This window comes from Carassius gibelio, chromosome B2 (assembly GCF_023724105.1).
Source record: "Carassius gibelio isolate Cgi1373 ecotype wild population from Czech Republic chromosome B2, carGib1.2-hapl.c, whole genome shotgun sequence".
NCBI classification, from domain to species: domain Eukaryota; kingdom Metazoa; phylum Chordata; class Actinopteri; order Cypriniformes; family Cyprinidae; genus Carassius; species Carassius gibelio.
Genome location: NC_068397.1, coordinates 13,084,871 through 13,106,629, shown reverse-complemented (window position 1 = coordinate 13,106,629; position 21,759 = coordinate 13,084,871). Strand labels below are relative to the sequence as shown.

The 21,759-nt window shown below is 36.4% G+C and overlaps 2 protein-coding genes across 3 annotated transcripts; both read left to right on the top strand.

Annotated features, from left to right (window-relative positions):
* The first annotated feature begins 111 nt into the window (after positions 1 to 111).
* On the top strand, positions 112 to 7,522 carry LOC127950881 (protein phosphatase 1 regulatory subunit 7). Its single transcript, XM_052548243.1, has 10 exons — positions 112 to 228; positions 943 to 1,038; positions 1,127 to 1,182; positions 1,263 to 1,328; positions 1,445 to 1,575; positions 4,614 to 4,776; positions 4,903 to 5,019; positions 5,103 to 5,207; positions 5,488 to 5,574; positions 6,264 to 7,522. Exons 1-10 carry the CDS (start codon positions 189 to 191, stop codon positions 6,438 to 6,440), a joined length of 1,038 nt encoding a protein of 345 aa, XP_052404203.1. The 5' UTR covers positions 112 to 188; the 3' UTR covers positions 6,441 to 7,522.
* A 1,434-nt stretch (positions 7,523 to 8,956) lies between these two features.
* Positions 8,957 to 21,362, top strand: LOC127951345 (UBX domain-containing protein 7). 2 transcript variants are annotated; one of them, XM_052549193.1, is made up of 11 exons: positions 8,957 to 9,091; positions 10,218 to 10,374; positions 10,492 to 10,559; positions 13,563 to 13,628; positions 13,707 to 13,819; positions 16,436 to 16,582; positions 16,689 to 16,779; positions 18,804 to 18,931; positions 19,022 to 19,481; positions 20,207 to 20,286; positions 20,588 to 21,362. In XM_052549193.1, the coding sequence occupies exons 1-11, from the start codon at positions 9,022 to 9,024 to the stop codon at positions 20,747 to 20,749; spliced, it is 1,542 nt and encodes a 513-aa protein (XP_052405153.1). In that variant the 5' UTR covers positions 8,957 to 9,021; the 3' UTR covers positions 20,750 to 21,362. The 2 variants fall into 2 exon arrangements, with proteins under 2 accessions (XP_052405153.1, XP_052405154.1); XM_052549194.1 differs by lacking the exon at positions 8,957 to 9,091 and adding an exon at positions 9,174 to 9,350.
* Positions 21,363 to 21,759: the final 397 nt, after the last annotated feature.

The window sequence follows — 21,759 nt, the reverse complement described above, 5'->3', positions numbered from 1 at the left end:
CTGGTATGAACAAGAAATAGAAACATTTATATATAATAGCTAAAAAAAATGAGAATCTCGGAGTATTTTCGCGTTTTGTTTTGTCATGTATTAAATTTATAGTCCATGGGCGTAGGAAACAGATTTCCGGTTTGCTATTGCTCGATCCAGGTGTCAATCATCCAGTATAGTGGGCGGGATTAAAGAAAATGGCGACTTTATCTGTCGGAGAGCCTCAAGAGATGGAAGGTGAGCTGACTTGTGTATTTTTAATGATTTATTTTAAACAGGACCTCTCAATAAAAAAAATATAAAAATAAAAACAGCGATTATTCTTTTTTTTCTCTCACTCTTTATAACCAAGCTGAGTTTTAATATAAATATTAATATACTAGTTGTGCTCGTACCATTCATTCAGACTGCAATGTGTGATTGTTTACGTTTATCACACAGCTAGCTAAAGCTGCTGTTATAGTCTGCACGCATGAAACGGCGATAAAGGCTGCTTAATTTATTGTTTTCTCTTTTGCGTATATTTAAATCCAGACCTCTTTTCCGGCTGTGTGTTTAGTGGTGCACAGGGCGTCAATGCCAGCACTCCTTGCTGGTTAGCTAACGTGTAGCCCACCAGCTCACATTAAGTTACTTGTAAAAGTCTCCACTGTTTGGATGGATAAAGTGTCAGAGAACCTAAATGTGAACTATCAGAAGTGACAAGTCGAGCTTTTTTCGACGCCTCCATTTGTTTCCAGCTGTTGTATCGGCACAGTTTGCTAGCATGCGTCTGCTGTGGGATGTGTGTGTGTGGGATGGGTTCATCTAACAGATGGAGGCTTTTAAATGTGATACGTGCTATCACGATTATTTGGTCCAGATAGCAGCAGTGGCATTTTATAAGCAGGTTAGTACTGTGAGTGTGTCCTAATTATTCATCGTTATTAATGAAAACTGGTGATTTTAAAGTGGACAGGAGGGGTGAGTCTGAGGAATCTGGTGATGATGAGACCAAGAGGAAGAGTTTCAATGGAGAGGTCGACTCTCTGCAAACCCCTTCGACTGGTGAGACCACCTTGGCATGAGGAAAACAATTAAAACAATGATCTGTATTCTCTGTTTCCTTACCGCTTCTTACCGCTTCCCTTTTTAGTACCCGAGGAGTCACCAGTTGACATGGAGACCATAACCTTAGACCCAGATGAAGAGGTGAGACGTGCAGTTTTTGAAAGGTGAGACGGATGATGTTATTAGCACTATGATTCATTGTGTGTTCATTATTTATTTAGGATGTGGATCTGGTCCACTGTCGCATTGGGAAGATTGAGGGTCTGGAGGTTCTCCGGAAGGCAAAGGTCAAGATCAAATGCTGGGTGTTTTGGGGGGTAATATAGTGGGGTGTCTACTTACTGGATATAGATTTGCTTATTTGGAGTATCGTAAATTGAGTAATTTTCTTTTTTATCATCAGACAATTTCTCTTAGGCAAAACCTCATCAAACGCATTGAGAACTTGGACAGCCTCGTCTCATTGAGGGAGCTCGATCTTTACGACAACCAGATCCGCAAACTAGAGAATCTTCAGGCCCTAACGGAGCTCGAGTAAGTCGGACATGGCGCTTATTTTGTACAACCCTTCTTTTTTTAAAAAAACATTAGACATGTTATTCATACACCGCTATTCAAAAGTTTGCAGTCAGTGTTTTTTTACTATGGAAGCATATGGGTAGCATTATTCAATTTGGGATGTAATATGCAAAATGACAATGCAATATGTAAAATGGCAATGCATTTCTGTATTTACATTTACATTTTCCAATACATTTGTGCAACGTTTGGTGCAAAATGAAAATTAAATTACATAATTTTCATTTGCCATTTACTGCACCAGTTTTAATATGTAAAATGAATATTAATTTTAACGCTTTATAAGTTGCAAAATTAAAATTAAAATGTATTACAGAAATGATTAGATATGTCTAACATGTTAAAGCAAAAACTGTGGCAAAATGATCATTTAAATGCTATTTTTCTTAATTGCATTAACACTCACAGTCAAGACACTTACGATTGCATTTTCATTCGGTGTCCCGCAATGAATGTAGCAAAATTCAATGTGCACATTGAAAATGCATTCCGAGCCGATCACGTGTCCCCGCCCTCGCGCCACGTCAATCATTGTGTGAACAAGGCGGGGCTTACAGAAGGTCAGAGACTCAAATCTCAAGAAGAGGATTCAATCAAGTGAGACAACATGGACAAGACAGTTGGTCCGTGTATGTTTTGATCATTTCGGTTTATGGCTTCAATATTTCATTCGGACTTGTGGGCGGAGCTGAAACGCTGCTTTCATCTGATTGGTCGAATCGGATCGGTTTTCATCTCACAGCCTTCAGCTCGGTCTTGTCATTCTTTCAGGCAGAATAAGAGTCAGTGCGAGTGAAGCACTGAAATGTCTGAAACTACGCTCACTGTTAATTAGCATAATATTTGAATCAGATGTAGCTGGGCAAATTCGTGCTGCTGAGACCTGCAAATTATTTCTAGGTTGTAGTATTGTATGAATATTGTCCCACTGATAAATACAGTGCAAATAGTTCTGTCCCTTTGGATAACAGTGAAGTGGAAATTAAAACCAATAATAGACTGAACAGTTCCATGTCTGTAACATTTACCACTCTCATCTTTTAAGTCATAAGGCACTAGGTATGTGTGTGTGTGACATTAATAAATAATTGTAAAAATGAATATAGTTACATTTCTAAATAAAAATAGTAAAATTAGCTCTATGCTGCTCAGTGCTCCTGTAGCCTACCCCAGAGCGCCCTCTCGCGGCTGTAGACGGTAATGTTTTCTCTTGGTCTTGAATAAATGTGACATATAGTCCAGTGCGACTTATATATGTTTTTTTCCTCGTCATGACGTATTTTTGGACTGATGCAACTTATACCGAAAAATACAGTTAACATTATTATTATTATTTATTATGAGAGTAATTGACACAGACTAGAACTTTAATGTTTCACCCAATTCAGCTCATATCTTTAGACTCGTCCGACTCGTGTTGCTTGTATAACTGGCCAGACTTACCTTCCCAAAAAATCCTATTTAATTTTATTTCATAAATTTAACTATTTTTATTTCCACTTTACTGTTATCCAAAGGGACAGAAATAGTTGCACTGTTTTTATCAGTGGGACAATATTCATACAATACTATAACCTAGAAATAATTTGCAGGTCTCAGCAGCACGAATTATGTGCCCAGCTACATCTGATTCAAATATTATGCTAATTAACAGTGAGTGTAGTTTCAGACATTTCAGCTGAAGGCTGTCAGATGAAAACCGATCCGATTCGACCAATCAAATGAAAGCATCGTTTCAGCTCCGCCCACAAGTCCGAATGAAATATTGAAGCCATAAACCGAAATGATCAAAACATACACGGACCAACTGTCTTGTCCATGTTGTCTCACTTGATTGAATCCTCTTCTTGAGATTTGAGTCTCTGACCTTCTGTAAGCCCCGCCTTGTTCACACAATGATTGACGTGGCGCGAGGGCGGGGACACGTGATCGGCTCGGAATGCATTTTCAATGTGCACATTGAGTTTTGCTACATTCATTGCGGGACACCGAATGAAAATGCAATCGTAAGTGTCTTGACTGTGAGTGTTAATGCAATTAAGAAAAATAGCATTTAAATGATCATTTTGCCACAGTTTTTGCTTTAACATGTTAGACATATCTAATCATTTCTGTAATACATTTTCATTTTAATTTTGCAACTTATAAAGCGTTAAAATTAATATTCATTTTACATATTAAAACTGGTGTAGTAAATGGCAAATGAAAATTATGTAATTTAATTTTCATTTTCATTTTGCACCAAACGTTGCACAGATGTATTGGAAAATGTAAATGTAAATACAGAAATGCATTGCCATTTTACATATTGCATTGTCATTTTGCATATTACATCCCAAATTGAATAATGCTACCCATATGCTTCCATATTTTTCTAGCAGTTCAATAATAATGCATTCAAAAGTATCATCATATTACAATGATTTCTGAATGATCATGTGACCACTGCAGTAATTCAGCTATGCCATCAAATGAATAAATTACATTAAAATAGAAAAGTCATTTTTTTAATAAAATAAATGCAACTTTAGTGAGCAAGATACTTAGTGACTTAACAGTGAATTAAACACATTTATGATAAGCATGATTTTTTTAATGTTGTATTCAAATCCATTGTGATATTTTTTGGGGACACAGATGTCAGGATAACTGCTCTAACATCTTGAAGATTTTTTTATTTTTTTTTATATATAAAAATCTTGAAAGGAAAATGTAATTTAGCATGATTGTTTTGCAACAAAAAAAAGCTGCTTAATATGTTAAAAATGTTTACACCAAATCAAAGTTAAGTGGTGCAACTGGCATGCAGTGAAAAAAGAAGAATTTGAGCACCAGAAAGGAAAATCAGTTTTTCAAACCTGTATGAAACCATGAATAGAAAAAATACATTGCGAGTTTTCTAAGCTGGATTCTAAGTGTTTTTCTCTCTTGTAATTGAAAAAATGAGAAAGTTCAAATACATTTGTTTTCTCATTTGTGATTGTGATTTGCAGGCAGCTAGATGTTTCGTTCAATTTATTGAGGAAGATTGAGGGATTGGAGTGTCTCTCAAAAATCAAGAAGCTCTTCTTGCTTCATAATAAGATTACGCGCATTGCCAACCTCGATCAACTGACGAGCCTCCAGATGCTTGAGCTGGGCTCTAACCGCATCAGGGTGAGACATCCAAAACCACATCTGCTCTTTATGTGTTACATATTCTTCTTTGCCTACTGTTTAACATTTCTGTGTGTCCTGGCTTGAATTTTATGAATGCAAATTATTATGTTTTGTATATTTTAGATAATTGAGAATCTGGATTCTCTTACTACTTTGGAGAGTTTGTTCCTTGGCACGAATAAAATCACTCAGCTACAGAACCTTGATGGACTGCACAGTCTGACGGTTCTCAGTATCCAGGTGCGTTTGTGCTGAAATGTTTTCTTTTTTTAAGCCAAATTCACATTTTCTGTTGGGTGTTAACACTTGTTCGTGTCTGACAGAGTAACCGCATCACGAGGTTGGAAGGACTCCAGAATCTTGTGAATCTGCGAGAGCTCTACTTGAGTCATAATGGCATTGAAGTCATTGAGGGCCTGGAGAACAACGTAAGATCTACCATGGTTGACCACAGATGGCATACTGTTTCCTGTCAGTTGTAAATTTCATGTACAGAATGTTTGCACAAAATATTTGTGCCTTAAATCTTGTTAAATATCTGTAGCAAATTGCAAGATAAAGAAACCGTCGTAAAATGCATGTTAAGAACCTGTCAGGCTAGAATCTGGTAGTTTGTCCTCACATCAATGGTTTTGTTTTCATCCACCCCAGAATATTTTAGTGCTAAAATATACATATCTCTCATCTTTCTTCCCTTTCTTTTTTTAGAAAAAGCTGACAACTTTGGATATCGCTGCGAACCGGATAAAAAAGATTGAAAATATCAGCCATTTGACTGAATTAAAAGAATTCTGGGTAAGACAAAAAAAACTTCTGTTTGTATATTTATGACACACTACATGGAGATTTTAAAAACCTTTCAAAAGTTTGGGGTCAGTAAGGTTTTTTTTAATCGGTCCAATTCTTGCTATACACAAACCATTATGACTTCTGACTCAATAAACCCAAAATGTGCTGCTTATTAATAGATAGTAAGATAGTTAAGTTTAGATAATGAGTAGGATTAGGAATGTAGAATGTGCTTTATGTATAATAATAAACAGCCAATATGTTAATACTGACATGCTAATAAGCAACTAGTTAATGGTGAGAATCGTTCCCTATACTAAAGTGTTACCTTTTATTCTTCTAAGTGCCTTATGCTCAACAAGGCTACATTTATTTGATCAAAAATACAGCTCAAAACAGTAATACTGTGAAATATTATTACCCTTTTAACTCTTTTCTATTTTAAAGAAGCCATGAAGTGGAGAATCAAAATGTTCTTGATATTTACACACATAAGAGGGTACTCTACAATAAAAACATTAAACACAAGTTTTATCTTTTGTAATGCTATAAATGTCTTGACTTAAAATTTAATGCATGTTTGTTGATTAAAAGACATTTTCTTTTGAATGGTAGAATATTAAATTTTTTTACTCGCGTATCAATTTACAATGCTTTTTTTTTTTTTTTTTTTGAATAACATCTTCCTTTTACAGATGAATGACAACCAAATTGATAACTGGGCAGACTTGGACGAACTCAAGAACGCCAAAGGTCTAGAGACGGTCTACCTGGAGAGAAACCCTTTGCAGAAGGACCCTCAGTACAGACGCAAGATCATGTTGGCCCTTCCCAGTGTCAGGCAGATAGATGCCACCTACATCCGTTTCTGATCATCACCTCATAGTGCCCTCCCTCCCTCACTCAAACCATCCACAGCGTATTATAAACGCACCACTACCATATTACCTTCATGGACACCGTATGCCATATTTATCTCTTTTATTTACTTTTTAACATCAGAAAAGAAGAATCTCACACTCCCAGTGTTGCTGTTCCACGTGCTGGCACCTTTTACTCACACTTTGCTCTGACTTGCGCTTTAGTGTGAATGCTTGTTCATTTATTTTCAGTTTAGGACTTGATCAGTCTGAACTCAAAGGAGCTGACGCCTGTCGTTCTGAAAATATATCAGCGCTAAATCTTACTGCCCTTAGCATTTTGGTTAGGAAATCATTTTACCATAGTTATCCCTTCTCTCTTTCATCAATTTAAAATCAGAAATGTACACCCTGTATGATTTACATCAGGCTTATTTACTATACGAGGTGGTGAAAAAGTCTGAATTCACCTTGCATTCAGGTACTGAAGATTGCTATGAGGAACTTCTTATTCATTGATGTGATCAGGGATTATTTATGTGAGTGTTATGCTCTTAGGGATTCTGTTTGCATATCAGTTCTGTCTCTGGTTGTAGCAGTATGGCTGGTTGAAATGGCATGATGCATATATCTCACTCTTCATTAATACTGAATATTATTAGAGATTAATTATAACTAAGGTAATGCCACGCAATCTTAAGTGGTTTTAGGGATTCACCAAGGTGATGTCAGGTGATTAGTATGTTTTTTTTTACTTTTTTTTTTGGTGAAATATCAAATCTCACATGCACTCAAAATATTCACATAGAAACACCTCATATTATTGTATGATCTGCTGAGTTGGTTTCTTCCCCCGCAATAGGAGGTGAATGGAAGAGGCCACAGTGTGGTGACTGTTTGGCCACTCCCATTTGCCATGAAGGAGGGGTTTTACTCAGCTGATGCTTTATGGAATGAACCCACTCTCTTTAAAAGGGTTAAAGAACAACTGCATAGGATTGCTTTTAATTTGCTTGAATTTTAACTTTGTTTTACAAGCTTGGTTGACTGTTTCAGAATTGAATGTACTATAAATAAACTGAATTTGAACAATGCTCTTAAGATGTTTTTGTATTTAAGACGTGCAGGTTACCTCTGATTCACAATCTAACTCGTTTCACATAAATATTAATATGAAAATACCGCATTAGTGGATTTTGCTAAATACAGAAAAGTTGGAAAGACCAAGATCCTAATGGAAATGTTTCAAGAAAGTATATTCTCATTAACCGTATACATAAATACCAGATATATCTTGTGCATGATTTTCATCAACACATTTCATAGACTTCTAGGCTTTTAATAAAAACTGATACACAGAAAAGGTCATGCATTTGTCATATTTAAAACAAATATTTGTCATTAAATAATGTTATATAACCACATTCATTTACATATTAATTTTATTCAGTATACAATATTACAGCACAATATATTTTACATATGAATATATATTGTATCATTTACTACTTCTAGCCTGTATAACCCTAAATTGAGCTTGTATTGCATTTACGCACAATAAATGATTGCTGTATGCAAAATTTACATTAGATTATTCATGAATCTCAGATTTCGCAACAGAGTATCTGTTAACAGAGAGTACAACTCGTAAACAATGTCCCTTTGCAGCAGTTTAATAAAAAAAAAATCAGTGTTTCATATTTTTATTCTTTAGAATAAAAGCAATTTGAAATCTTAAAAATACGTATTTAATTGAGTTTAAGATATTCCATGTGTAACAAAATATGCATTTTCCTACCATACATTAAAGAGCTATCCTAAAATCTAACTACAACTATATAATTTTTTTGACAGATAAATTGTTATATTGTAAATATAAATAGATATATTTTAAGAATGATTTTATGTCTGTGGTGTCAGAACAGTGGATGAAAAGGGATTCTCTTTAGACTACTTTCATTGCAGGAGTTGACTGATCTGAGAGGTGCATGTATGGTGAGTTCTTTTGATACATTTTGCTAAATTTCTGACAATTTCATGTGTCAAACTTGATCAAAATACTGTTATGATCATTGCTTACATATTCTACATAATTTAATCTAAATAATAAGTCTTATTATTTTCAAAATATTGGGTCTTCTTGAAAATTGCCCCCATCTGAATTTGTGTTACTGTCTCTCTTATTGTCTCTCTTGAGAGACATGGTGGTTAAAGCACAATTTATACTGTCATAAACACTGGTATATTGTCCAGAATTAATTACAAATCAAAATGTCCTTACTATATATTCTAAATATAGTATATTTAGTGAAATATAAATGCATGGCATTTCTCTCCTTTGTCATTACAGATAAAAAAATTTTTTTAACAAAGTGAATGTCTATTGAAACATGTTGAAGATTAGCACCCACACCTTTGATCATACAAACAAAGCCGTTTATTCAGCGCACAGTAGACTCTAGTCCGTGATACCACGAATGAACTACATTACCCAGAGATCCACGGAGGTGACGCGCGGAGGCAGATGTAGAAAGAGATCTCATTGGTCGATGCCGTGCATGCGTGCAGTCGTGTTGTTGTCAGTGGCGGCAAGATGGCGACTCTCGGAGACGCATCAGCCCCGGGGGTTAATGGGTTAATACAACAGTTCACAGCCATAACTGGTAAATATTGACATTTTGCATTTGCGGGAATTTTTGCATAGGCCATTTCGCTTGAGTAAAACACGAGGTCTTTAGAAATGCTGTGTGTAGGGACGAGGGCATCATCATTACTGCCCCCTCTGTCATGCAAAGAGACCAACGAAAGCTTCGGCTAGCTGCTATCTGCACTTGCTTTAATATGGATCTACATGCAAGAGAAAATAAATCCGAACAGAAAGGCGGCGACCTAATGTAGACAATTTTTTTAAGTATACTGATGGTAATGTAAAACTCTCTGAGACTGAACTTTGAGCATGTGCTTTTAACGTTACTTCTGTTATTTCACCCTCGCTACATGTGTAGCACATTTCAATTCAAACCTGACTAGTGCTGCACTGATTTACGGTTATTGTACCCACGGCTTAATGTAAATGCTACAGGTTGATTGTGTGTGACTGAATGTTTCCAGCCAGCAGTGTGTTGAACAACTTCGACAACTGTGTCATGTGAGCCACAGTCCACAACATGGCGGTTTGTGGAGGCTGATCCTCAAATCAGTTTTCCGTTTCTCTGTGTGCTTCTCACAACTCGAGTCTAAGTCAAAGATACACACATAACTATGATGTTCTCAAAGCACTAAGACGGTTTAGTTTAACTGTCTTTGGAAGTGTGCGAAAAGGCTGCTTTTGAGCATCGCATGATGGTGTGCTTTATTTGATAGTTTCGTTTCTGTTGGTCAGAAAATACAAGCCATGTTTCGCAGCTCGCTACTTTTTCGTTGAGGTGAAAGATGCGCTGGTTGTGCGCATGCGCGCTCTCTGAAGGGGCGGGTGTTAAGAACTGAAACGAGCGAGCGCTGCTTCTGTGCGTCCTTCGACCTAATATTACAGATGTAAACCTGCACTGTTTATTTGGTGAAACAGCATTGCATTTATTTGGGATTAATATGATGTCACCATATAATCAAAGGAAATCCTTGTTATTTTTAATATTTTTGTAAAAGCAGTACCAGTAACGTGTTAACAGTTACATATTAACCTCCTGAAGTACATCTGTTGTCTTCTTTCCAGTGTGTTTATATTTCACCTCACATAACACATGCTGTTGATATCTTTGCGTGTGTGTGTGTTTGTTTGTTTGTTTGTAGGAGCCACAGAGAGTGTTGGGAAGCATATGTTGGAAGCATGTAACAATAACCTAGAGATGGCCGTCACCATGTTTCTAGACGGAGGGGGCATCGCAGAGGAACCCAGCACAAGTGCCAGTTCAGCCGGGGCGTCCGGCAGCAGACACCCCCCTGAAGAGTGAGTGATTTCATATGACACGCCAAAAGCTCTTGGTCTCAAGCTGCTGGATTGTTTTTTTGAGTCACTGTACGCTCTGTGCTTTGAGTTTGAATGTTGTGTTCTCCTCTCTGGTAGAGATGACGTGCGAGCACCCATTCCTCAGAAGCAGGACATTCTGGTGGAGCCAGAGCCCTTGTTTGGAGGTACAGTTCCCATTTATACATCTTCTCTCTCTAACCTAGTGCTTCCTGAACTTTTTTGTCACCCAACCAGTGGTGAAGTGTGGGGCCATAACGCAAGTATACGCCATATGCTTACTTTTTTCCCCGGGCTGTTTGCGTATTACACATCTAAGTTGATTTGAATGATCAATATTTGCGTATACTCGCTTGTTTTGTTGCTTCGTAAGTCTGTAATCTACTATTATGTAGCTTCCCCTTCAATGGTGTCCCATACAGTTGTGTGAAACTCGTGATTCTTTGTCAAAGTTGGTACATTTTCTACTTGAGCGAGAGAACTCTGCTCAAATGCCATCGCCAGGAACACCATGACATTCGAAGCGAGGGAGACCTCCCCTACATTAGGCACTGTTTTTAAATTACACCAAACAGCAAAAAGCAAATACTCAAAAAAAAAAAAAAAAAAAAAAAGGGTGAAACGGCACTACGCAATGCATCCGCCAGCCACATGCAAGAGAGCTGATCAGTCAAACACCAATTCATAGGCTAGTCAATTCAGCACCATAGTAATTTACCGTGGTTTTACTTCTTGTGACCACCATCTTACTCTAATAGGCCTGCTAATTGTAAGCAAATGTTGGTTGAAGAGCCAGATTAAAGATAAGTGTCTTATATAAATTATTTCCAAATCGTAATGTTCTTAAAGGGATAGTTCACCCAAAAGTTAAAGTGACCATTTACTCAACATCATGTCACTCCAAACCTGTATGAATTTCTTTCTACTGTGGAACATAAAGAAGATAATTTGAGAAATTCCAAGACATTTTTGTCCAGACAGTAGAAATCAAGGGTAACATCCTACAAAATATCTTCTTTTGTGATCCACAGAAGAAAGTAAGTAAAAAGTTAAGCCTACTTCTAATAGATTCTGTCACCATTTCCTCACCCTCATGAATGGTTTGCAATTGCATGAGGGTGAGGAAATGGTCACAGAATCTATTAGAAGTAGGCTTAACTTTTTTGGGGCATTCTAGCTCAAAATCATTGCTTTACTGTCAAGTGCATTTCTATCTGACAAAAAAAGCATTTGATTTGAATTCCGTAATATCTATCATTTGTTTCTGTCCTGTTTTATTCATTCATTTACTCCAATTGAAGGCCCTATAACCCAGCAAAACATCAATGGGGGAACTCGTGGGACAAATTTTAACCCCAATCCAGCCCTGCATGCCTACACGCTGCAATGAACATTAAATAAAAAAATAAAATGTATCTATGAAGCACTTCTCACAGTGAATATAATTCCAAAGAAACATGTTGAAATGATATAGAACTGTAATAATGTGTCGACAGATGGGCTGGAACAACCTGGAAGTCATGCTGTAGACTACTAAAATAATCTGTTGACCAGTTTTAGAGTGCACTGTATTGATATTATTTTTTTAAATTACTAATAAACCAACAACATTAAAATGTTTTTTTTGTGTGTGTGTGTGGTGATGGTGGTGGGACTGGGTAATAGTAAACCACTTTTTTTCTTTAGGACTACACCACTGCACCAAACCCCTGAGGTGTAAAAAAATGACTCCAAGTACACCCCTGAGAATTGACTATTGAAATTATTTATTCTCGTATTTGCATGTTCACGGTTTTCTGTTTCCAATTAATGGTCAAAGGGCATGCAAGTACATATATAAAATGTTTAATCTAAGTGTAAGTGTTTTATTCTATCTTTGTAGCTAGACTTTAAGGTGGAAACTTTTTAGTTGTGATGGTGTCTCAGTCCACATTAGATTTACACTGATTTTTTTTTAGAAAACCAATCAAGTTGAATAATAAAAATCAACACAATTATCATTAAACAAAAATAATAATGTTAATATTTATTATTATATTACTAGGTTTAATTATAAAATTATATAAAAATAAAGACAAAAGTATATTACTGTTGTAAATTAAAAGGACAATATGATAATTATAATTCATTAAATGTTCACTTTTTTAAAAGTGCACTGAAATTATTTTTGATTACTGAAACACAGAAACCGAAAAAGAATTTAGCCAAAAACAAAAGTCATATGTAAAGATTTATTTTGTAGTAGCAAAGAGGAAGAGTATGTAGTAAGATCGTGATTAATTGCATTCAAAATAAATTCAAAATTAAATAAAATTTAAATTTATGCATTTACCAGACGCTTTTGTCCAAAGCGACTTACAGGCTAACATTTTTTACCTAACATGTGTTCCCTGGGAATCGAACCCACAACCTTGCACTGCTAACGCCATGCTCTACCACTTGAGCCACAGGAAAATAAAAGTTTATGTTTGCATGATATGTGTGCATTGTACATAGGGCTGGGCGATATATCTAACGATATGATCATGCGCATCTAGTCAGTAAGGCTGCTTCCATGATTACCACTAAATCGCCATCACAATCCAGAATCTAAGGGTGTAAAAAAAAATCTAAATATTGAGAAAGTCACCTTTAAAATTGTCCAAATGAAGTTGTTAACGATGCATATTGCTAATCAAAAATAAAGCGTTGATATATTTAAAGTAGTTAATTTACAAAATATCTTCATGGAACATGATCTTTACTTAATATCCTAATGATTTTTGACATAAAATAAAAATCTATCATTTTGACCCATACAGTATATTGTTGGCCATTGCTTCAAATATATCTGTGCTACTTATGACTGGTTTTGTGCTCCTTGCAGGGTCACACACACATTATGTAAACACAAACTATTATTTAGCAGATTAATCGATTTGACAGCCCTAATATGTAGTAGTTATGAGGAAGAAATGATCAGGTTTATGTTCGCTTCATTATGAATTACGCAGCACATCAGACTATACAGATATTTAATTAAATCCAAACATTTGATAATCAAATTAATCTATTTCACAATTATCAAAATGCCTCATTTATGTATTTACATTCAATATAATTATTTATTAGCTTTTCATTAACTCTCAAACCCCAATTTGGGAAACCCTGGTAATATCTCTCTTTCACAGTACCAAAGAGGCGTAGACCAGCACGATCAATCTTTGATGGATTTCGGGATTTTCAGACAGAAACCAGTAAGTACATGTGAGGCATTTGGCACACATGGTCTAGTGCTTCTTCTGAAATCCTGCTGTTGTGATGTGACTCTTTAGTGCGACAGGAGCAGGAGTTGAGAAACGGAAGTGCAGTGGACAAGAAGCTGAGCACTCTAGCCGATCTCTTCCGTCCCCCCATTGAACTCATGCACAAAGGCAGCTTTGAGACGGTAAGCTCTGTGACTGCTTTAGTAAACCAGTTAGTATTACCATTAACACATCCAGTGATCGGCTAATTTGTGTGCTTCAGTCCTCTGTTTTTTGTCAGTGTAATAATTAGGGTGGACACATGCACCGCTCATACGGGGCACGTCCCGGACAGGATTTTAATATTGCCTAAAACATCCAAAGCAGTTTGACCAATAGCATGCAGGTATTGTATATAATCAACCAATCGTGGGGCTTTGTTTGAGAAGGGGAGATCTACACGTGCATCTAAAAAAAATTTATATCATGGAAAAGTTCTATATTTTTTGTAATTTAATTCAAAAAAGCTAACTTTCTTATATTCTAATACCATTGCACACAAACTGAAATATTTCAAGAGTTCTTTTTGTTTTAATTCTGATGGTTATGACTTACAGCTTAGGAGAAAAAAAAAATCAGTATCTCAAAAATTTGAATATTTGCTCAAATATCAATCAAAAAAGATGTACAAAACAGAAATGTTCAAGATCTCCAAAGTAGGTTTAATTATGCACTTAATACTTGGTTGGAGTTACTTTTGCACAAATTACTGCTTCAATGCAGAGTAGCATGGAGACGATCAGCCTGTGGCACAGTTGAGGTGTTATTGAAGCTCAGGTTGCTTTGATAGCGGCCTTCAACTCCTCTGTATTGTTTGTCAGATGTTACTTATCTTCCTCTTCGCAATACCCTATAGATTCTCTGTGAGGTACAGGTCGGGTGAGTTGGCTGGCCAGTCAAGCACAGTAATATCATGGTGGGCAAACCACTTGGAAGTGGTTTTGGCACTGTGGGCAGGTGCTAAAGTCCTGCTGCAAAATGAAATCAGCATTTCCATAAAGCTTGTCAGCATAAAGCAAAAAGTGCTCCAAAATCTCCTGGTAGATGACTACATTGACTTTGGACTTGATAAAACACAATGGAGCAACACCAGCAGACGTCACTGCACCCCAAATCATCACTGACTTCAGAAACTTCACACTGGACTTTAGATTCTGTGCCTCTCCAGTCTTCCTCCAGACTCCAGGCCTTGATTTCCAAATGAAATTCTAAATGTACTCTTCATTTAAAAAGATAACCGTGGACCACTGAGCAACAGTCCAGGTCTTTTTCTCCTTACCCCAAGTACAATGATGTTTTTTTTTTTCTGGTTCAGGAGTGGCTTGGTTCTAGGAATGTGACATCTGTAGTCCTTCTCCTGAAGACGTCAGAGTGTGGTGACTCCTGATGCACTGACTCCGGCTTCAGTCTACTCCTTGTGAAGCTCTCCCAAGTTCTTGAATCTCCTTTCCTGACAATCTTCCCAAGGCTATGGTCATCCTTGTTGCTTGTGCACCTTTTCCTACCACGCTTTTTCCTTCCTGTCAACTTTCTATGAATATACTTTGATACAGCACTCTGTGAACAGCCAGCCCTTTCAGCAATGACCTTTTGTGGCTGACACTCCTTGTGAAGCGTGATGATTGTCTTCTGGACAACTGTCAAGTCGGTAGTCTTTCCCATAATTGTGGTTGCATGTTCTAAACTACCCCAAGAGGTACCCAGTATTTATACTCAAAATAAGTCAAACTAAACTAACTGAAATATATATATATTTTAAAATACTGAATTGTAAAATTTCCTAAGCTGTAAGTCATAACCATCAAAAAAACTCTTGAAATATTTCATTTTGTGTGCAATGAATCTAGAATATAAGAAAGTTAGATTTTTTTTCATTAAATTACCAAAAATAAAGAGCTTTTCCATGATATTACATTTTTTAAAGATGCACCTGTACAGTGAACGATCAAAGCGATGCAAATATGCACACGTGTTTGTTGAGCACTGATCAAAAAAAGACACCAAAGTGCGCAGCACCGCTTCAAGTCAAACAAACACACGAGAGCGATTTGAAAGCACAAGGAGCTGTCTGGTCTGCTCTCTATAGCTCTCATGAATGTCACACAGTGATTGACCTGCACAGTGCAAACAGCCAAAACCTGGATATTTTAGGCAATATTAAAATCCTAGCCGGGACGTGTCCCGTTTGAATGGCGCATATGGCCATCCTAGTAATAATGGGTTTTGTTTTTGGCCAAGAACAAGTCAAGCCCTGCAAATCAGGGAGTGTCCAAACACAAGTTCAGGCTGTTGTGAGTCTTACATAAGGAAAGAACAAAAATCAGGCTGGGTGGCATCAGCTCTTGAAGAAATGTTCCTGGTTCAGCCTTTTTGACAGCATCTTTGACTGATTTGACTTTTGTTTTTAAAAATGAGCATGCTCTTAATGATCCATTGCAGAATGAAAAACTGATCATCTTTTTAATCTGAAAGTGAAATTTTATTAAAGGTTTTTTTTTTTTTTTTTTTTTTTTAAGAAACAGGCCCAAGGTAATATTTCAGAGCAATATTGATTTTGTCTTCAAAAAAGTAATCTGTAGGTTTCATAGAAACCTGTACTTTGGACAGTTTATATAACAGTCTAAATCATTTCAACACAACAAAATTACAAGCTTGTTTATGCTTTAATTTGTTTTAATTTTAGAATATTCCTGCAAGTCACCTCATTATCTCTCACTATGTGATTTAACACACTCCCACAATGTATTTTGCCACCTCAGGCGAAAGACTCCGGCCAGCTTGAAAACAAATGGCTGATGATCAACATTCAGAATGTCCAGGATTTTGCCTGTCAGTGTCTAAACAGAGACGTGTGGAGCAATGATGCTGTGAAAAACATAATCAGAGAGCACTTCATATTCTGGCAGGTACATTTACACAGACATAAATGTCTTCGGTCTCTTTGTCATCCATATTTCTTGAATAGTTAATGTGAGCTTTTGAGTTGTTTAGATAAGCTGTTTTTGCTTACAGGTGTACCATGACAGTGAGGAAGGACAGAGGTACATTCAGTTTTACAAGCTTAACAAGTTCCCTTATATTTCTATCTTGGACCCACGTACAGGTGAGAGACCCAAGGTAGTGTTCAACTGATTTGTTGCATTTTCTGAAAAATATCAATATCAATTAATTTCAGATGCTCATGCCAAATCAAGCATTAAATGTGTCTTTTCTATAATGAGCATGTTTTTGATTAAAATATATATTGATTAATATATTGGAATCCAAAAATGTCTCATAAAATGAATACATTTATAACAAGTTATAACAAGTATATTTTTATTTATATAAACAATATTTATGAAAAAAATTTGAAATCTTGGTAAAATGTTCGTACTGTTTTGCAAATATGTTTACATGGCACACAATTAAATTCATTTCATTTAAATGTCTTAAATGGAAAAAATATCTGGGATTTTTTTTCTGGGAAAAAAGAACATAAAATAAATACATTTATAAGAAAATGTATTTTTAAGTCCATGCAAGTTGAGTCTGAGAGTACATTGCTAAAAACCTAGCACATGCATTTTGAACTAGATTTTTTTATTAAATTCATTGATTTCAATAAATAATACTGGTGCATTGCACTAATGTTTGTATGAATTTTATACAATATATTAGTGTGTGTACAATATATTGTACCAAAATTTCAGTATTCGGTACCGATACCAGTGAAAATCCACGGTTCTCTGTACCAATTTCGTTACCAAAGCAAAACACAAAAATATGCTAGTAAAAAAAAACACAGTTTTTATCACCAAAAATAAAACCAATGCCATTCTTTATACTTATTTACAATTGTGTTTAAAGTTTTTCTACAAGTAATATAATTATGAAAAACAGTAAACAAGTTTCACCCAAATTTAATTTGCCTTTTAATTTTTTTTTATTTAAACACATTTTATTTTTGGTAAATAAAGGGGATTTGCTATTAAAATTAAAACATGGAAGAAATATTGTGTGATTTAATTCTTTAAACAGTAGTAGCACGGTCACATACATTCTACTAAATAATAGTAATATTTCTAGCACAATGCCTTTACGTAAAAATTAACTTTTATTTTAATGGAGTTGACGTGAATACCTTTAAACTGACACTGGTTTTATTCAGATGAAATGGTAAAATGCTTGTGAAGTGACTCAGAACAGTTCTGGTGATGTTGTTTATGTATTTATGTCCTTATTGAGACAGTAGATGCTGAAATTACTGCAAGCGTCACGCGCTTCAGTCTATGTAGTAAATAAACCCGCACGTCTCTGCCATTCATTCAGTCACACAGAGACGCGAGGAACATGCAGGATTCATATTTCATCCAACCTTTGTGGCTTAACATTTACAGAGACTGGTCCATATGGAGATTAGATTTGATTTATTTATGCTAACTTTGACAAATTTTGTGGCTGTCCATATTAAAAAGTTTCATTTTCATTACTGGATTTTGCGATTCTGCCGCGTTTTCTAATTCGCGGAATTCATATCGCTGTATGAGTCAAGAACTGGGCTGACCGGGTCCTTGGTACCACCGGTACTTAACTGTCACTCACAGTTTTGAACATAGACTTTATAGTGCATGTTCCAAACTTAAATTTTTAAAATTCATGAATGAAAATATTTTATAACATGATATTGATGTACCATTTACATGGTAATTCAAAGTCTGATTTTAAAATGGGTATTAAAGGATGAATTTTGAGATTTTAAGCTCTCAGTCGATAAAAAGGCAACGAAGAAGTCTGGTTTTGCTATAGTCCATGTATATATGTATACTATAGAATTTGTTTTTAAATTAATTTTTTTAATTGATAAAGTATTAAGACTAGTAAAAGCATGGTAATTAGAAAAAAGCATGGTAATAACATGATACCATGAAACTTTCAAATATTTGCACATTCACTCATTAATTAAGTTATATATCCGGTACCATATGTTTGTTTCAAAAATAAGTTGTGACTGTTTCATAAGCTTAAAAAAAATTAACAAAAACATTTGCATGCATTATCAGGGAATGGTAAAAAAAAAACTGATTACGGTAACTAAAATGATTTTAGCTTTATTATTATAATTTTTTTTACCTCTGACAAATACAGGACAAAAGATGGTTGAGTGGAACCAGTTAGATGTGACCTCATTCCTGGATCAGGTCACGGGCTTCCTATCGGAGCACGGGCAGCTGGATGGGCAGTCCAGTCAACCTCCGGCCAAACGGGCTCGTTCTGTAAGTGTTCACGTTTAAGGTTCTGGAGGTTCCTGAAAAAGCATTTATGTGTCTTTGCTTCACATCACAGTCTTTTGTCTGTCTATACAGGAGAGTTTGATAGACGCCAGTGAGGACAGTCAGTTAGAGGCCGCTATCAGGGCCTCTCTACAAGAAACACACTACGAGTCCACCCAGGACGAGGCAGAGTCCCGCTCAGATGATGAGGAGTCAGATGCCGAACCTTTCTCTGACAGCGAAGGCTTGATCTCAGTGGATGGTTCAGATAATGAGGCCGTCGGAGGGGAGGATTCTTTAGATGGACACGTCTCTGCAGAGGTAGCTCCTCCCACCAGGCCGGACAGCCCAGCCCATCACAGGAAGTCCCCACACAAAGAGTTATGCCACAGGAAAGAGGAGAGTAAGAAGAACCACCTAGATCCGGTTGGGCTCAGTCACAGTCAGACAGGACAAACAGAGTCCCAACAGCGGCTGGGAGAAAACCACAGATCCACATCACACCTGCCTTCAGAACCTGCCGGCACCAGCACAGCAGACCCAGACGATAACGGTATCCACCATTTCTCTGATGTCAGTTGTCTAAAGGGATAGTTCTCATGAAGATAAAAAAAAACAGTGCTTATTTGCTTACCCTCATGTCATTTAAAACCTGATTGCTGTTTTTTTTCACTGAAGAAAAGAGGAAAAATCTTCATTATAGTTCGTAGTGACCTTCATCTGTCAAAGTCCAAAGGTAGTCCGTATCTCAACTGAAGGGTGAGAAACCGACTGAAATTCAAGTATTCTGTGATAATCTTCCCCTTCAAATAAGCCTCATTCAGACTGTCAGCCCAAATCGATTTTTGTGCAAATCCGATTGAAATCTGATCATATTTAGACAGTCTGAACGGCAATGAACTACATGAAATCCCAATTGTGCAAATCCGTTTCGAGCTACATTTGTATGTGGTTTGGAACCCTATTCAAATCGCATTTCTGGAAATCCGTTTCTGACTGTTCAGATTGGATTTAGCGTTGCTTTATCACATTGGCTTGTTTCTGGAAAGCAGTGGAAACGCCAGTGTAGACGAGGATCGTTTTCATTCTAAAACACCGTTTTAAAACAATGCACTAGTGTAAACGGGGCCTAAGAATGGTTTAGAATGAAATGGTTTTGTTGGTGAGGTAAATAATGGTTGCTTTTTGACGACTGTCCCTTTAAAGGATTTGAACATTTATACATTCTAATAATATTTAGTAAGAATTAAAAATATTCTAAAATGACTCTGTTGACAGGTCCAAAGGCACGCTTAATGCTTCGATACCCAGACGGCCAGAGAGAACAGATAGCACTGTCTGCTAAAGCTAAACTCATGGTGGGTATAACATTTCAGGATGATTTATCAAATTTAATTTTTTTTTTAAGATAAAAATAGTTATTTGGAATTTAAAATTCAATTAAAAAATCCAGGTTTGCTGTGCTTGTTTATAGGGCTGCGCAGTTTAGCTAAAACGTAATAGCAAAATGTCTATCCTCTACCAATTTTTAAAAAAGGAAAAAAAGATTGCAGCAGATGTCGTCTAATACAGAAACATTTTAAATATGTGTGAATTCAGATTTTTATGTTTTGTTTTGGAGATGTAGCCTTCATTTTCTTCCTCTGTTCTTGTTTGTAGGCACTAGTGAGACACGTTCAGTCCAAGGGATTCCCCAATGAACGCTTCGAACTTGTCACCAACTTCCCCCGCCGAAGACTCGCTCACTTGGACTATGACATCACACTGCAGGACGCAGGACTGTGTCCGCAGGAGACTGTGTTTGTGCAGGAAAGGAATTAACCCCTCACCTTGTTGATAAATTACACAGCCTCCTGTCCCGTCATTTGTGCCCTAGAAAGACTGAATTGACTGTGCCCTTTTACCACTCATCTATTTTTTGTTCTTCTTTTTTTTTTTCATAATATGTCCAGGATACTTCGAACATTTGGTAGTTCATAGGGACCGTCCCTTGAGCTGCATTTGTCAACGTATTTATTTACACACAACTTGGCACATCCCATTCTATCTGGGTCTAATTCTTGAAGACAGTACATGTCCATGAGTTACGCGTTATGGAAATTAAAAGGGTTTCACAGATGGCGTTGATGTAGGGAAAGCATTGTGTATCATGTATATGCAAAGTTTCTAAGGATTGAACATCAGTTCCAAAGTGACTACAGTTCCTGTTAAAATCATCTGAGCAGGTCGGGATCTTACTGAACACGGGCTCAGGTGATGAGTTGGGATGAATGTTTATTATTTAGAGGCAAACCCTCACAAATCTCATCTGCAGTGTGCAGGGACGGAAGAAGTAGAGTGACGTTTAGTTATAAGTTTCTATCTCCTTTTTTTATATACTGCATCATTTCCACAAAATACTGATTCTCAAATATAATCATTGAAACAAAAGGGACAGCTGGTCCTCTTGAGTGTTTCTTTAGTAACTCAATAGATTTCTCTGGTTTAGTGAAAATACGTTTTTGAGCAGAATCCTCCAGATGGGAGCTTGAATATCTCACATGCCACAGTGGAAGGATCTGGTCTTTTTATGCATTTAGGGCAACTGTTTTTATTTTTGCATACAGAATGATTCAAAGTGACACAGATTCTTAGGTTTAGTTTAGTAGTGCACCAATATTATGAACCGTATGAGCGCAAGAACATTGCAACTGGAGGGCAGACAAATACTCAAAGTAGCTGTAGCATTTTTCTCATCGATATCTATATGCAGATACCACATTAGAAGCTGATAACCCAAGTCATGCACCATATTGTAATGGTAAAACCTAGTTATTCACATGTAAGAATAT

Excerpts from the sequence above, each read along its gene's own strand:
- LOC127950881 (XM_052548243.1), top strand. The coding sequence starts at position 189 with ATGGCGACTTTATCTGTCGGAGAGCCTCAAGAGATGGAAG. Across the intron at positions 1,576-4,613 it reads CAGGCCCTAACGGAGCTCGA|GCAGCTAGATGTTTCGTTCA; the intron begins GTAAGTCGGACA and ends TGTGATTTGCAG. Across the intron at positions 5,575-6,263 it reads CTGAATTAAAAGAATTCTGG|ATGAATGACAACCAAATTGA; the intron begins GTAAGACAAAAA and ends TTCCTTTTACAG.
- LOC127951345 (XM_052549193.1), top strand. The coding sequence starts at position 9,022 with ATGGCGACTCTCGGAGACGCATCAGCCCCGGGGGTTAATGGGTTAATA. Across the intron at positions 10,560-13,562 it reads GCCAGAGCCCTTGTTTGGAG|TACCAAAGAGGCGTAGACCA; the intron begins GTACAGTTCCCA and ends TCTCTTTCACAG. Across the intron at positions 16,583-16,688 it reads AGCACTTCATATTCTGGCAG|GTGTACCATGACAGTGAGGA; the intron begins GTACATTTACAC and ends TTTTGCTTACAG.